The 11632-nt window shown below is 55.0% G+C and overlaps 1 protein-coding gene across 1 annotated transcript; it reads left to right on the forward strand.

Moving 5' to 3' along the window:
• Nucleotides 1-1114: 1114 nt before the first annotated feature.
• On the forward strand, nucleotides 1115-10971 carry ITPA (inosine triphosphatase). Its single transcript, XM_004585985.4, has 8 exons — nucleotides 1115-1272; nucleotides 3621-3678; nucleotides 3766-3830; nucleotides 4405-4478; nucleotides 5202-5233; nucleotides 6092-6207; nucleotides 8862-8938; nucleotides 10548-10971. Exons 1-8 carry the CDS (start codon nucleotides 1207-1209, stop codon nucleotides 10663-10665), a joined length of 606 nt encoding a protein of 201 aa, XP_004586042.1. The 5' UTR covers nucleotides 1115-1206; the 3' UTR covers nucleotides 10666-10971.
• Nucleotides 10972-11632: the final 661 nt, after the last annotated feature.

The following is an 11632-nucleotide window of genomic DNA, read 5'->3' on the forward strand; positions in this document are numbered from 1 at the left end:
AGAGGGAGATCTTTCTGTCGGCTGATTCATTCCCCAAGTGGCCGCAACAGCCAGAGCAGAGCTGATCCGAAGCCGGGAGCCTCCTCTGGGTCTCCCACCTGGTTGCAGGATCCCAAGGCTTTTTGGGCTGTCCCTCCACTGCTTTTCCAGGTCATAAGCAGGGAGCTGGATGGGAAGCAGGGCTGCCAGGATTATCCCGCCATGATGACTTGAAATGTAGCTGGCATTGGCAATTAAAAAAAAAAAAATAGGGCCAGTGTTGTGGTGCAGTTTGTGAAGCTGCTGCTTCTGATATGTGGGTAGCACGGTAAAGAGGTGAGACAACCAGAAAACTAGGAACAGGTGAAAACTCAGTTTATTCCAGGCTATGGTAAATTCACGTTCACAGTCAAGTAGATCAGGGTTGGCTGGCAAGAAGTAAGTTCACGGTAAAAATCCACTTTTGGGGGCCCGGCGGCGTGGCCTAGCAGCTAAAGTCCTCGCCTTGAAAGCCCCGGGATCCCATATGGGCGCCAGTTCTAATCCCGGCAGCTCCACTTCCCATCCAGCTCCCTGCTTGTGGCCTGGGAATTGGGACACTGCACCCGCGTGGGAGAGCCAGAAGAGGTTCCTGGTTCCCAGCTTCGGATCGGATCGGCGCGCATCGGCCCGTTGCGGCTCACTTGGGGAGTGAATCATCAGTCGGAAGATCTTCCTCTCTGTCTCTCCTCCTCTCTGTGTATATCTGGCTGTAATAAAATGAATAAATCTTTTTTTTTTAAAAAAATCCACTTTTGGGGAGCTCTGGTTTTCCCGGATAGGCTTGGGGGCGTCAGCAGGGGGCCGGGGCTTTAATCCTCTAGGTGCCCGGGGTGGGTGCAGGGCGGGGTGGGAATGATCACTTCTGAATGGCCCCCAGCAGGAGGTGCACCCAGCCTCCAACTCGGGCGGGGCAGCGCCACCTGGCCCCTGTGCAGCCCCTCAGGCTGTGCCCCCTAGGCGTTCCTGCAGGCTGCTGCGCGCCAGGCGGGCGCACGCTGCAGCTCCTGGCTCCCCTGACCCCTAACAACCAACACCGCGAGCAGCAGCGAGCCCAGCGCCAAGGGAGCTCCTCCTTCTCCGGCCGAAGACCGGAAACCAGACTGCCCCCTTCCGACGCCTGCCGGAAGTACCCTGCGACTCGGGGCAAAGAGACTTCTGGGGTTTCGCGTGCTGCTCGTGCTCGCGATGGCGGCCTCATTGGTTGGGAAGAAGATTGTGTTTGTCACCGGCAACGCCAAGAAGCTGGAGGAGGTGCTGTTATGAAACAGGGGTGTGGGTAGATAATCGGGGGGCTGGGAATAAGGAACAAAAAGGGCTTCCGGGAGGAAACACGCGGGAGGAGGTGTGGCGGGTCCGCGGTGATGGGGGAGGACCCGGCTGCGTGGAAGGGCCGGCCGTGGGTTGGAGAGGGGCGAGGGCCCTTCACGGCCCTGGCCCTGACCCCGTCGAGGATTCGGGGCCTGAGGGAGCGTGGGACGGAGGTCTGAACCGAGCAATCGGAGTCCGAGGTAGTCCAGCAGTGTCCACAGCCTCTCCTGGCTTCTGTGAGATGAGAAAGGGGGCGATTCTAACCTCACCTCTGCTCATGGCCAAGGAAAACGGATTGAATCGAAATTTGCCATGCATAGGAGCCTGTCGGGTAGAGAAAGCTCCCCCTTTTAAAGATATACTCGCTTGAAAGACAGAGATCTTCCATCTACTGCTCGGGCCCCCGAGTGTCCCCAGCAGCCAGTGCTAGAACAGGTGGGCGCCAGGACCGGAAACAACTTCCAATCTCGTCCTTGGATGGCAGAAGGCCAGGTACTGGGGCTGTTGCTGGCTCTCACGGCGCGTTGGCAGGAAGCTGGTAGGTGTAGTATAGGGTCTGGCACTGTAGCAAAGCTGCTGATGTGCCTGCCTGTGACACCTGTGAGTTTCTGGTACTGCCGTTAGGCTCCAGCTCCCAGATGGCCTGGGAAAAGCAGCCGAGGATGCCACAAGTGCTTGAACTCTGCAGGATTCCTCGCTCCTGGCTTTGCTCTGGCTCTGCTCCAGCCATTGAGGCCATCTGGGGAGTGAACCAGCAGATGGTAGATATCATTGTAACTTTTTTTTTTTTAAATACTTATTTATTTTTGCTGGAAAGACAGATATACAGAGAGGAGGAGAGACAGAGAGAAATATCTTCCATCTGCAGGTTCACTCCCTGAGCGGCCACACCGGCCAGAGCCAATCCGAAGCCAGGAGCCTGGAGATTGTTACGAGTCTTCCACAGGGGTGCAGGGTCACAAGGTTTTGTGCCAATCTCCACTGCTTTCCTAGGTCACAAGCAGGGAGCTGGATGGAAAGTGGAGCTGCCAGGACCAGGACTGGTGCCCATATGGGATCCCGGCACATTCAAGGCGAGGACTCTAGCCACTAGGCTACTGCACTGGGCCCTTTTTTACTGGTTTACTTTTGAAATGACTACAGTGTCTGAGGATGAGTCACTCTTCCATGTGGGTGCAAGGACCTCTGACATTTGAGCCACCTCCTCTCCTCAGGTGCACTGGGGAGCAAGATCGGAAGCAAGTAGCCCGGACTTGAACCTGTGCTCATATGGGATGTGGGTATTACAGTTACCCACTGTGTGTGCCATACTGACCCTGAGATGGGGGTCTGTGCAGGGCAGTAAGAGCAATGTTTTTAGGATTTGTGGCTTGTTTGGGGAAGAAGATTCTGTGTGTGGTGTGTTGGGAAGTTCCATTCACTATGGCTTGTTTGAGGGGAGCAAGAGGTAGGAGGACAGGGCACGTTCAGAGAAGGATTTTGCTTTTTGAGGAGCTTCTGGGTCCCAGAGAGCCAGATTTGGGGGGATTATTTTCCAAGCCCAGAAGAGTGATGTGGGACAGCCAGTTCCTGATGTCTTCAGTGGGGACCTGTGGCCAGCTGAGGGGATGCTGGAGGTTGAAAGGACTGGCTGCTAGGACCAGAGCCTCAGGGAGAGGGTGTGAGCGCCCCCTGGCGGCATCCTGCAGAACGGGATGTCCTGGTGTCCTGGACTGTTTTACTGGGTGCTCACCGTCCTGTTGGTCTTTTTCTTTTCTTTCTTTTTTTTTTTTTTTAATTGGAAAGGCAGAATTACAGATAGAAAGATTTTCATCTACTGGTTCGCTCCCCAAATGCCTACAACAGCTGGAGCTGGATTGATAGAGAGCCAGGAGCTTCCTCCAGGTCTCCCTTTACTGTTTTTCCAAGTGATTAGCAAGGGAGCTGGATTGGAAGTGCAGCAGTCGGGATTTGAACCAGCCCCCATATGGGATGCCAGCACCACAGATGGAAGCTTAACTTCTATGCCATGGCATTAGCCCCAAGCTATTTTTCGATTAAATTTCAGTGAAAATAGATGCTTATTTTCATATCAGAGTTTGCAGGCCTCCTGGATTCTGGGTAGCTACTGCTAGAGAATTCCTAGCGGAGGCGTGTGGTCTCTGAGAGCCTTGGAAGGAAAGGGACGGCTTGACCCAAGCAGAGGCTTGTAGGAGGCGGGCAAGAGGGCCTAGCAGCAGAGCTCCCTGGTGGGCCTGTGGGAACAGGCATCGCAGGCAGCCTGTGCTTAATGTTCTTTCCTCTTGGAATAGGTCATTCAGATTCTAGGCGACACGTTTCCGTGCACCCTGGAAGCTCGCAAGATTGACCGTACGTCTGTTCTGTTCTGTGTATAAAAGCTGTTTTTGCTGTCTCTGTCTTGCCATGGCCTGACTGTGTGTCTGTTTCCCTGCTAAGTGCCGGAGTACCAGGGAGAGCCGGACGAGATCTCCATTCAGAAGTGTCGGGAGGCAGCTCGCCAGGTGTGTGCCCTGCACCTGCGTCCCCGTGACCCTCATCCTGCTGGCTCTTGGGGACAGCAGACAAGAATAGAGAAGGCACAATTTGTGTTCGTATTGTTCTATTCATATTGGCCTTGGAACCCTGCCTACCTTTCCCAACCTTGACTGCATTCTGTGTCCTCCACGCTGGCCCCCTGCCACACTCACAAACACACTCAAATACACACACACTCTCCCACCTCCCTCCTCCCATCCAAAAATGTGCCTTGCAGCCCTGCGCTCTCCCCACCACGTGCGGGCCTGCCCTCCACACGCTTGAGAAACTGAAAAGGAGCACTTTACAAAGAGTCGAGCTGTTGGAGTGTGAGTCCCAGCACTTCCTGCTGCTCTGCCCTGGAGCAAGCAGAAGCTTCTGGTGTCTCCTCTCAGAGCCGAGCAGAGTTAACTGGCTCGTGTTGGGCTTCAGTCAGCTGCTGCAGATCTCGGCTAGCTGTGAGCCTGGTCCAGCCTGGTGACCTTGGGGGACAGAGCAGGGGGGAGCCTGCTGCTAGGTGCTGGGCCCGGGTCTCAGGGCTGCATGTCCTTGTTGCTACAGGTGCAGGGACCCGTCTTGGTGGAAGACACCTGTCTGTGCTTCAATGCCCTCGGGGGTCTCCCCGGCCCCTACATGTGAGTGCCTTCCCTGACCCCCGACCCCTTGCTTCCTTGTGGGCCTCGTCACCAAAGTGCCATGAGTGCAGTGACCGCTTAGCTGGTGCCACAGCGCTCCTACTGCCTCTGCGCAGTGCAAACATTTCAGCTCGTCTGGAGGGAGAATCAGGGAGGCTTGGGTGTGGAGTCTTGGCTTTACATGTGTGTGAATGAGACTGTGTAAGTGGAGTTGGGAAAGGGGGCCACTCCATTTTAGGAAAGAGGAAATGAGGACGTGGAGATGTGAAAACTGGTTTCTTAAAATTGCTGCCCGCTCAGGAGGTCCTGGCCAGTGTCTGGAATGTAGGTACCGCTGCATGGGGTTGGGGACACATGCGTGCAAGTGCTGGTGCTGGGCTTAGCTGTGTGTGATTTGTGGAACAGCACACAGCTGGCCAGGACAGCTGCGGCCACACCAACTCCCATGGGACTTGGGCCAGCACTGCCAGAACCTTTCCTAGGTGGTGGTTTGGGGAGTGTGCAGTTTTCATTTGCATTTTTCCATATTACAAGTGAAGCCGAGCCCTGCACTAGTTGATGGGGTCTTGACCTTCGTTCCATCTTCCCCATTAGATCTGCTCTCTTGGTTTGGATCTGAGTCATCTGGTTTCGTTGGCGCCCAGCCAGCCGGCCCAGGCCTCTGGCACTGGCGGTGGGATGGTCCCTCTGCCCCGCGTCTGACCGCCTTTGCTTCTCTTGCAGCAAATGGTTTCTGGGGAAGCTGAAGCCTGAAGGTAATCTCGCCCTGCCTTTCCCTGAACATCTGCTGTACACTGGGGGCCGTTGGGGATGGGTGGCCAGGCTGCCAGTCGGGAATTCCACATTGCAGCCCACATGAGTTTCCTGGACTCAGACAGAAGTGGGAGTGGGTGAGTGAGAGAAGGCTTGGTGATAGCTGGGAGTGAGAGACAAAGGGGCTGAAGTTGATTGTGGGCCCAAGAGGGATTTGGTGTTGGGGCCTGCCTGCTGGCCTGCCCTCGGCCAGGGCCTGGCCCAGGCCTCAGGGGTAGTGCCCCGGAGGTGCCTGGAGTCCATGGTTTCACCCACAGGTGTGGGCCAAGATGCTTGCTGTCACGGAGCATTTGTCAGTTAAGCAGAAAATGAGCATTTGGGTAATGGACCCGAAGGTTGTGTCCTGGTCACCCAGCTTCCCACGTTGTCAGCACCATGCCTGTCTTGTGAGATTTGCACCCCTACACAGTTTTTCCTCAGTCCAGTGTTTTAAAAGCAAATCCCAAACGTCATTTCTATTAAGTTCTTCAGTCCCATAAAACCAAAATAATACTACTAGTAATATAATAATAATAATTTTTCCCATCCAAGTACTAACCAGGCAATAATAATTTCTTAGTCATACATAATTGTAGATCTCCATGGTGGCAGTAAAAGTCCCTTCTTACAGGTGAACCAGGAAGCACATGGTCATGGCTGGTTTTCTGCATTTCACGAAGCGTGTGCTGGAGGTAGCCCTCCATATCCACTGCCTTCAACTTCGAACCCAGTCTTCCCCCCTCGCCCCTGGTGGGCTTCTGAGGGCAGGGTGGGGTGAGCAGACAGATGCACTGAGCTTTGCTGTACCCACATGTCTGCAGGTCTCCACCAGCTCCTGGCCGGCTTCGAGGACAAGTCTGCCTATGCGCTCTGCACGTTTGCCCTGAGCACTGGGGACCCCAGCGAGCCTGTGCAGCTCTTCCGGGGCCGGACCCCGGTAGGTACCCACCTACACGTTGTTGTTTTTTGCACTTGCCGCTAGAGGGCGCTGCCAGCCAAGCCCACTGTCCCAGGCCTCAGGGTGCAACAGTGCCAGGGAATGCCAGTCCCGAGACCTCTGTCATGTGTGAGGCTGCTAGCTCCAGGGGCCTGGCACACCTGGGGCTTGCACCGTGTGCAGGGAGGCCGCGACACACTGAAGGTGCCTGCCCCCATAGCCGTCTTACCCACACTCCTCCAGGCTACAGCCTCCCTTGTATATCTCTCAGTCTTCCTGACTTCCCGGACACATAGTCTTAATTCTCAGACTCATATCTCCTGCAGCTGCTGTTCAGCCACTGTGCCCACCAGTCACACCCTTCGTTTGAGCTGCTTCTCTCAGGCTGGAAGACACCTTCTTGCTCTTGCCTTTTATGTGGCCAAAGGGTCCCCTCCTCGTGATGGCCTTGCCTGAGCTTCCGGCCTGGTCACTCCACCTGCTGTTCTCTCAGCTCGCCATGCTGCTCTTCCCCTTAAGGCACTTGGCATTCGGCAGAGATCAGTCAGTGTACAGGGATGATGCCTGCTTTGGTGACATGGTCCACGATAGGAAGGCGGGGCCGGGCCTGCTGTGCCCTTAGTGTCTGGGCCTCTGCTGCTGCTCAGGTTCAAGTGGATGAGGGTCAGAGCAGGCCGGTGACTAGCCTGGACGCACAGCCGCCCGTGGAGGCGGGGTTCACCTCCGGGCTACCTGACTCGACCTCTCTGTGGCCATCCCCATCGTCAGCAACCTTGAAGCTTTCAAGTTAGTTTTTATTTATTTATTTAACTTTTACGAAAATATGATATCACATGACTCTGGGCTACATTTGTTTATATGGAATTTACCTATTGCAGCCAGTCTACTTTAAAAAAATTTTTTTTTCTTTTTGCATAAGATTTCTTTACTTATTTAAAAGTCAGAGTTATGGGGTCTGGTGTGATGGCTCAATGGTTAAATCCTCACTTTGCAAGCACCAGGATCCCATAATGGGCACAGGTTCATGTCCTGGCTGCTCTGCTTCCCATCCAGCTCCCTGCTTGTGGCCTGGGAAAGCAGTTGAGGATGGCCCAATGCTTTGGGACCCTGCACCCATGTGGGAGACCCGGAAGAGGCTCCTGGCTTCAGATTGGCTCAGCTCTGGCCACTGCAGCCATTCTGCTTCTCCTTCTCTCCATAAATCTGATGTTTCAAAAAAAAAATAATGTTTTAAAAGAAAGAGTTACAAAGAGGAATAGACAGAGATATCTGAAAGATCTTCCATCCGCCGGTTCACTCCCCAAATGGTTTCAATTGCCAGCACTGGGCCAGGCCAAAGCCCGGGGTCTGGAGCTTCTTATGAATGTCCTGTGTGGGTGTCAGGGCGCAGTGCTGGGGCCATCTCCTGCTGGTTTCCAGGCACATCATTAGGGAACTGGATTCGGAGTGGAGCAGCCAGCTCTGCAATTGCATTAAATGGGATGTCTTCGTTAAAGATGACAGCTTCACCTGCTATATTACAGCGCTAACCTGCAAAGTTTGTTTTTATTTATTCGGAAGGGCAAAATAAAATGGAGATCTTCTTTCTGACAATTCACTTCCCAAATGGCTGTTACAGCCAAGGCATGGCCAGGCCAAAGTTAGGAGCCAGAAACCCCATCCTGTTTCAAACATGGAAGACAGGGCCTCAAGTAGTTGACCCTTCATCTGCTGGAAGCAGAGACAGAACACAGTCCCTGGCGCTCCGCTCTGAGATTCCAGTGCCCAAGCAGGGACTCAACACATTGTGCTGCTGTGCCTTCCCTCTCCCCTTGCCCGTGTTTTTTGTTTTTGTTTTTAAGATTTCTTTACTTTTTTCTTTGGAAAGTCAGGTTTATAGCGAGAAGAAGAGAGAAAGATCTTCCATACTCTGGTTCACTCCGCAAATGGCTGCAGTGGCCAGAGCTGAGCCAATCCAAATCCAGGAGCCAGGAGCTTCTTCCAGGTCTCCCACATTGGTTCAGGGTTCCAAGGCTTTGGGCCATCCTCCACTGCTTTCCTAGGCCACAAGCAGGGAGCTAGAAGGAAAGTGGCGCAGGCGGGATATGAACCAGCCATTTGGGATCCTGGTGCATGCAAGGCGAGAACTTTAGCCACTAGGCTACTGTATTGGGCCCTTACCCTGTGTTTATTGAGCTCTTATGTACTGGGGTCTGGCTGAGTGTTTTGACTAGGAGACTAGTTCATTGCTGAAGCTCCTCTTGGGTCTGAGAAATGCCTGCCAAGGGCCCTTCCCAGGAGAAAATGATCCTCTCTTTCCTTACATGAGAAACACAGAACTCCCACCTTCAGGGTGACTCCCAAATGCCCACAACAGCAGTGGCCAGACCAATTCCATCCAGGTCACCCCGAGGGTGGTAGGGGCCCAAGTACTTGAGCTGTCAGCTACTGCCTTTGTGGCTTAGCAGGAAGCTGGAATCTGGAGGGGTGCCAGGGCTGGAACCCAGATGTTCAGATATGGGCTGCAGGCAGCGTGACCACCGGGCCAGCTGGCAGCCCCCAGGAAATGCCTTCAGAGTAAATAGGGTTTAGGCAAATTTACACACCAACCAAAGGTATGCTGGCTACTGCCTTGCTGATGCCCATCTCCCATGCCTGCTCCTTTCCTGCAACAGGGTCGGATCGTGGAACCCCGCGGCAGCCGGGACTTTGGCTGGGACCCCTGCTTTCAGCCGGATGGATACGAGCAGACGTAAGAGTTCCTGAGGTCTTCCCTGGGCTGTAGGGTCAGGCCTGTGCCCTACCCTGGTGCTAGCCTGCAGGTGGGGGCGGGTGCATGCTCTGAGGATACCCAGAGCCGTTCTGGCTGAAGGCAGCTCGGCGGGGGTGGCCACCAGGAATCCGGGTGGCTCAGCCCTCCACGGAGGAGGCAGCCAGGCGCAGCTGAGTCCAAGCTCTTGTGCCCCAGTCCACTCCGCAGCAGCCGTATGACTAGCGGCTTCCCTTCTGTGGCCTTGGCTCATCATGTGTAAGCCTGACCACTTGGCAGGTGATCCCCCAACGCCCCATCAAGCTCAGGGATGGGTTGACACTTTGCTTCTGGGTTCAGCGCCCTGGGGTCCATGTCCTTGGCATTTTGCCCTGAGCCCCTCATTTCCAGGACGCACAGTGACCTTTGCTGGAATTGGACTCTGTGGGCATGGAGTGGGGGGTAGTCTGGGACCTGGCAGAGCTAAGGACACTGCAGCAGTGCTGCCCAAGGAAGCTCTTTGGTGACTGAAATGTTCTGTGCAGTCCATGTGGCCAGCCACCAGCCACTTGTGGCTCTGGGATACTCGAAGAGGGGGAGCCTAAGGAACTAAAGTGACTTTAGTTCAGTTTAATTCATCTCAGCAGCCACACATAGCTGTGGCTGCTAGGTTGGACACACAGGTGTGAAGGTCACAAGGACAGGCCACTGTCCAGCTGCTCGGACCCCACCCTGCCCCGGTGCCATGTCAGGCCCCCACTGCTTCCTGTCAACAGACTACAAAGCTGATCAAACAGCTCATCCCCAGCCCCAGCTTCCTTGACAGCTTCAGACACACCAGAGCAAGAATTTTTATTTGAAAGGCAGAGAGGGGCAGAGATCTTTCACATACTGGTCCACTCCCCAAATGCCTGCATACAGTGGCTGAGGCTGGGCCAGTGGGAAGCCAGGAACTCCATCCATTTAGGTGGGGGCCCAACTAAACTATATTGATTTTTATTATTTGAAAGAGCAAGAGAAAGAGTTCTTCCATCAGTTATTTCGATCCCCGGATTCCTAGAACAGCCAGAGCTGAAGCCAGGAACCCAAAACTCCATCCACAGCTCCCACCTGGGTGGCAGGGACCCAAGAACTTGAGCCATCACTTGCTGCCTCCAGGGCTCACTAGCAGGACGTTGGATTGGGGGCAGAGTGGCTGGCTGCTTTCTGCTGTACGGTGTCTGCACCCCGGTTGCATCTTCATCAGTACACCTAACCCCTGCCCTCAAATTCTTAAAAATGAACTGGCAGGGGCAGGTGTTTGGCACAGGGGTTGAGCTGCTTCATGGCCGCCAGCATCCCCTCTCTGAGTACCTGGTGTGAGCTTCCTGCCCAGGTACACCCTGGGACTTGAGTCCCTGCCACAGAGGTGGGAGACCTAGGTTGAGCTGCCGACCCCTGGCTGTCACAGGCATTTTGAGAGTGAACCAGTGAGTGAAAAGTCTGTTTCTGCTGAAAAAAAAAGATTGCCTGGCTTCTAGAAGCCAGTGCTCTGGGCTGCCTTGGTGGGCTCCGCGGAGCCTGCCCTTCCTGGGCTGGGCTGCATCTCTGAGCTGCTCTGGTTCCCCCACAGGTATGCTGAGATGCCCAAGGCAGAGAAGAATGTCATCTCGCACCGCTACCGAGCCTTGCGGGCACTGCAGGACTACTTTGGCAGCCTGACTCCTGGCCAGGGGTCTGGTGAGGGCTAGCCCAGACCTCTGCCTTCGGGCAGGCAGGGCAGGCACGCCTGGTATTTCCAGCCTTGGCACCAACCCCGTCCAGAGGAGCAGCAGGTCCTGCTCGGAACCTTTGGACAAGTTGCCCCAAGGAGTCCACCATCTCCTGCAGACTCCAGGCTTGGGATCCTGAAAGGACCTTTGGGGTTGAAACTGGCCTTGGCGGGATTGAAGGTGTGGCAAGGAACAAATAGCCTTAGTTGTTTCCAAACGCAAAGACAATTCCGGGAGGCCCTTGTTTCCAAAATAAATTGGACATCTCTGCCTAGAACTCTTCCCCAGCTGTGTCCACCTAAGGCCCCTAACAGGTGCAGGGAGCCCCATGGTGGCGCTGAGGGCATTTGTGTGCCCGGGAAGGCTGTGGCCACACATCACCGCTTGTGTTCCTTGCCCTTGTTCTGCAAGTTCCTCAAGTTCCAGGTCATGGGCTGACCTCTTCCATCTCACATGCCTGCGGTCCACCCACCCCTGAGGTGATGTCACCACCGAGGTGGGCTGCATGGGATGTCGTGGGCAGCAGGCCCTGGCCAGAGCTGGCGCTTTGTGCTGTTGACTGGTTGAGCGCACCAGGTTTGGCTGTGATGATACTGTCAAGTTCAAGTCCATCTTCCTCATGGGGAAGGGCAGAGTCCTTGGGCCCTGGAGGCTTTGGGCCCTTCCCGGGACACAGCTCAGCCACCTCAGACCCATTCTGGGGCCCCCACAAAGCCATTCCCTGGAGGAACCTATGGGGCCTAGGCATGCATCTTTTTTAGTGTGGACCATTCTCTGGCAGAGGTCAGTCACTGGCCACCGTGAACAGCTCCGTCCCGTTGAGTCCTCAGACTTGTCCAGATGGCCAGGAGCTAGGTGCTGTCCCTTTCCCGTGCATATGGGTCGGTCACATCCCTGCAGCCCAGGGATGCTGTATCCCCAGGGAGTGTCTGTGCCCCTGCCCAGC

The sequence above is a fragment of the Ochotona princeps genome, chromosome 22 (genome assembly GCF_030435755.1).
Source record: "Ochotona princeps isolate mOchPri1 chromosome 22, mOchPri1.hap1, whole genome shotgun sequence".
NCBI classification, from domain to species: Eukaryota; Metazoa; Chordata; class Mammalia; order Lagomorpha; family Ochotonidae; genus Ochotona; species Ochotona princeps.

Bases quoted from the DNA above. Each gene is read 5' to 3' on its own strand.
- ITPA (XM_004585985.4), top strand. From the start codon at position 1,207: ATGGCGGCCTCATTGGTTGGGAAGAAGATTGTGTTTGTCACCGGCAAC. The intron at 3,679-3,765 runs GTACGTCTGTTC...TTCCCTGCTAAG, and splicing joins GGAAGCTCGCAAGATTGACC to TGCCGGAGTACCAGGGAGAG. The intron at 3,831-4,404 runs GTGTGTGCCCTG...TTGTTGCTACAG, and splicing joins GTCGGGAGGCAGCTCGCCAG to GTGCAGGGACCCGTCTTGGT.